This window comes from Pinus tabuliformis, chromosome 5_2 (assembly GCF_031772625.1).
Source record: "Pinus tabuliformis cultivar Carrire ecotype Pingquan chromosome 5_2, CPIR1, whole genome shotgun sequence".
NCBI lineage: Eukaryota > Viridiplantae > Streptophyta > Pinopsida > Pinales > Pinaceae > Pinus > Pinus tabuliformis.
Genome location: NC_142306.1, coordinates 789,989,558 through 789,992,610, shown reverse-complemented (window position 1 = coordinate 789,992,610; position 3,053 = coordinate 789,989,558). Strand labels below are relative to the sequence as shown.

At 42.3% G+C, this 3,053-nt stretch overlaps 1 protein-coding gene across 1 annotated transcript; it reads left to right on the top strand.

Annotated features, from left to right (window-relative positions):
- Positions 1-424: 424 nt before the first annotated feature.
- LOC149161673 (RING-H2 finger protein ATL2-like) lies at positions 425-1,662 on the top strand. Its single transcript, XM_089434965.1, has one exon. The coding sequence runs from the start codon at positions 425-427 to the stop codon at positions 1,466-1,468; it is 1,044 nt and encodes a 347-aa protein (XP_089291091.1). The 3' UTR covers positions 1,469-1,662.
- Positions 1,663-3,053: the final 1,391 nt, after the last annotated feature.

Sequence of the window (3,053 nt, the reverse complement as noted above, 5' to 3'; positions counted from 1 at the left end):
TCCAAGTCAGGACACGAAGAAGTCCAACCGGGTACGGTGAACCAGGTTGGCCATTTTATTGTAGTCAATTTTCTTTCTCCTTATTCAAACCAGGCATCCTAAAACAACAAAACAACAAAATATTGAATACACAATTTCTCGGAATGTCTGGGGTTTGGGATTCGATGATAAATCCATTGACCCAGCGGTTTCCAACCTTCAAAACTATTGCGTGTTGTGAAAGCCAGGAGCGGTCCAGACGGGCTCTTCATCGGAGCTTAGAAGCTTCATATAGGCATCGGAGGGGCTATCCATCGACGGAAATTGAAGGATCGAAGGGTCGATCCACAGAGAAACCAAGTAATAGCCTGCCATTTTTAGATACCGAGATCAGCCCATTTGAAATAGCATTTACAGAAAGAAAAATTCCGTGGTTTGATATAGGATGAGCTCAGTGTGCAGGGGTTTTAATTGCCCACCTCAGGATGCTGGCGAGTCCAGAAATGCCAGCTCGGGCAGTGCTGACAATCACCTGCCTCACGATTATGACGAACCGACATTCGGAAAACATGATTTTAATCACCCACCTCCTCATTTAGAGGAACACAGAGGTGAGCCCAGATATGCCATCAATCCGGATTACCCCGAGCCAAGAGATGACATCAATGACAAAATCATGGTGTCCACCGTAATAGTTCTTCTTTTTGTGCTTTTCTTCGCCGTTTTGCTAAATGTTTATGCCACATGGTTTTGGAGGCAGTCTGCTCGATTTTCTGGAAGAAATCGACAAAGATTTTTACGTTCTATTCGCAGTCGGATCGAGTTTAGAGGAGAAGAACCGGTGTCTCTGCTGAATGTGGGGTTGGATTCTGCGGTATTAGAGACTCTGCCCATCTTTCTCTATAAATCGTATTATTTCACAGATGGGCTGGAGTGCGCAGTTTGTCTCTGCGAATTCGAGGAGAATGAGACAGGCCGGCTTCTGCCCAATTGCGGGCATAGTTTTCATCTTGAGTGTATTGACATGTGGTTTCTTTCGCACTCTACTTGTCCCGTTTGTCGAAAGGGCGCCCAGCTGGAACAAGAAGTTTTGGAACCCGCTAGAGCAGAACAGGTTTCGGTTGCAATGGCAGGACCAATTACTTCAGGCTTCCATGACAATCTGAATTTGGAGCAAGAGGACACTGCGACCTGTAGAGAAGAGTACAATCTGCAGAACCCAACAAATATATTCTCTCGGGGTCGGCAGAAACAGATGAAAACAGAGACAGATGAGGGAACCTCTGGTGGAAGAGCATCGATTCCTCAGATTGTCATTGATATACCCAAGACGCCTGATGGTTTCCTGTCGCCCCGCGAAAGCCATCAGCTTCATTCACCAAATGGTTCACTGTCGTCTTCGAGATCTCCCATCGCTGGCCTTCGTTCCCTTACGAGGATGTTAAGCAGCGACACTCAGAAAATGGTCTTTCCCCGATCATCCTGCTGAAGGTCGAAAGTGATGGCCCGTCGCAGTAGTCATAGGGGTTGGCAATCATAGTTTATGGTTAGAACTGCATGCATATATGTTACCGATGTGACATTGGATAATAAACACAAAATTCTACTCTCTATTTTCTCTGGTTTTTTGTCATTAGCCGCTGCAGTAGGCATAGGCCCCGCCCCATATGGATCTGTTTCAGTATGTCTGTTAATATGTGATATATAGGGCCCGCCGGCTCACATTAGTTTATCTGGATAGATCTGCACTAAACACTGGACTTGGAAAAAATTTCGATGATTGGAGATGATCGATTGATATCTGGGTTGTCTTTTGGATCCCAGATTGTGTTTATTTCCTCCTCGTCATCGCTTATTTGGTCCCGGTCCTCACCCCTTGGGTTACTACCCAATGCATTTCATCCTCGGCATCGCTTATAGATCTATGTCTGGGATGAATTTCGAATTCATTTCCCTTCTTATTGGGTTTCCATTCCTTGCATTGTTCATTCAGCTGGTCGTCGATCTATGTGCTCATTCTTCTCGTCCTTTTTGTATGTTTTCGAAAACATTCTCTCTATTTTCGCTCCCCTATCTGTCTCATAGGGGTGGGGGTAGTGAAGGAGATTGTCAGTTTGAATTTCTTTTGTATTTCACTAATAATGTGAGTTTGGAGTGTTTCGTGGCATTTTGCCTTAAATCCACATCTTGTTTATTGGAATTTTAAAGGAACATCTTGTTTATTGGAATTTACTTGTTTTCATGGTTTATTATGCAAATAGTGACAGCGAAATAAAGGTTAGGTTGTTAGAAAGAATGAAAGAACAATTAAACACACAATTACACACCATGTTTTATTGGTTACAATAATTACAATAACACACTTTCAACACATCTAGATCATGATTCCAACTCATAACATAGGAATCAACTTTTCTAGAGTGACGATTGGGAACTCACAATGACAACTCACAACAACACATGGAAGCATTACTTCCAATACCCTCCCTTAATGCTTACATGTCAAATATAGAAATACACTTTAGAACAAAAAATGAATCTCTATCAAATTGGTCTTCATCAACACTCACATCCACTCTGGAATCTTGCAAACATTGCTCTTTCACTACCACGTCTTCGAGCTGTCACTTGACCTCCATTTAAAACGTAGCCGCCTCTGACTATCGTTGATGAACTTTGCAAGATCAATAATATTGACACCTCAGCTTGTCGGAGCTTCCGCAATAAGAGCCATCAAGTAATTAACCATCCTATAGACCACCCACCATCTGTCAGATATTTTTCTTTTGTCTATCCGTCAGTTGCTAGGAGAATGTGTTCAAAAGTTGATCAAGCAACTTGACCTTGCTAACACACAAGAATTGAAATAAATAGAACACTTCTTGATAAAGACATTTCACCACTACAAACTTAATAATCATCAAACTATCAACGGTCATCTAGGCATAGACAAGTTACCACGTCCCTCCTTAGCACAGGTCAAAAGTTGTTCATCAAGTTCAATCTTTATGTTGGAGTTTTCTCTTCTTCAAAAAGCATTTGTTAGAGTGGTCAATTCCAACAAAAGTACAATC

Bases quoted from the DNA above. Each gene is read 5' to 3' on its own strand.
- LOC149161673 (XM_089434965.1), top strand. From the start codon at position 425: ATGAGCTCAGTGTGCAGGGGTTTTAATTGCCCACCTCAGGATGCTGGC.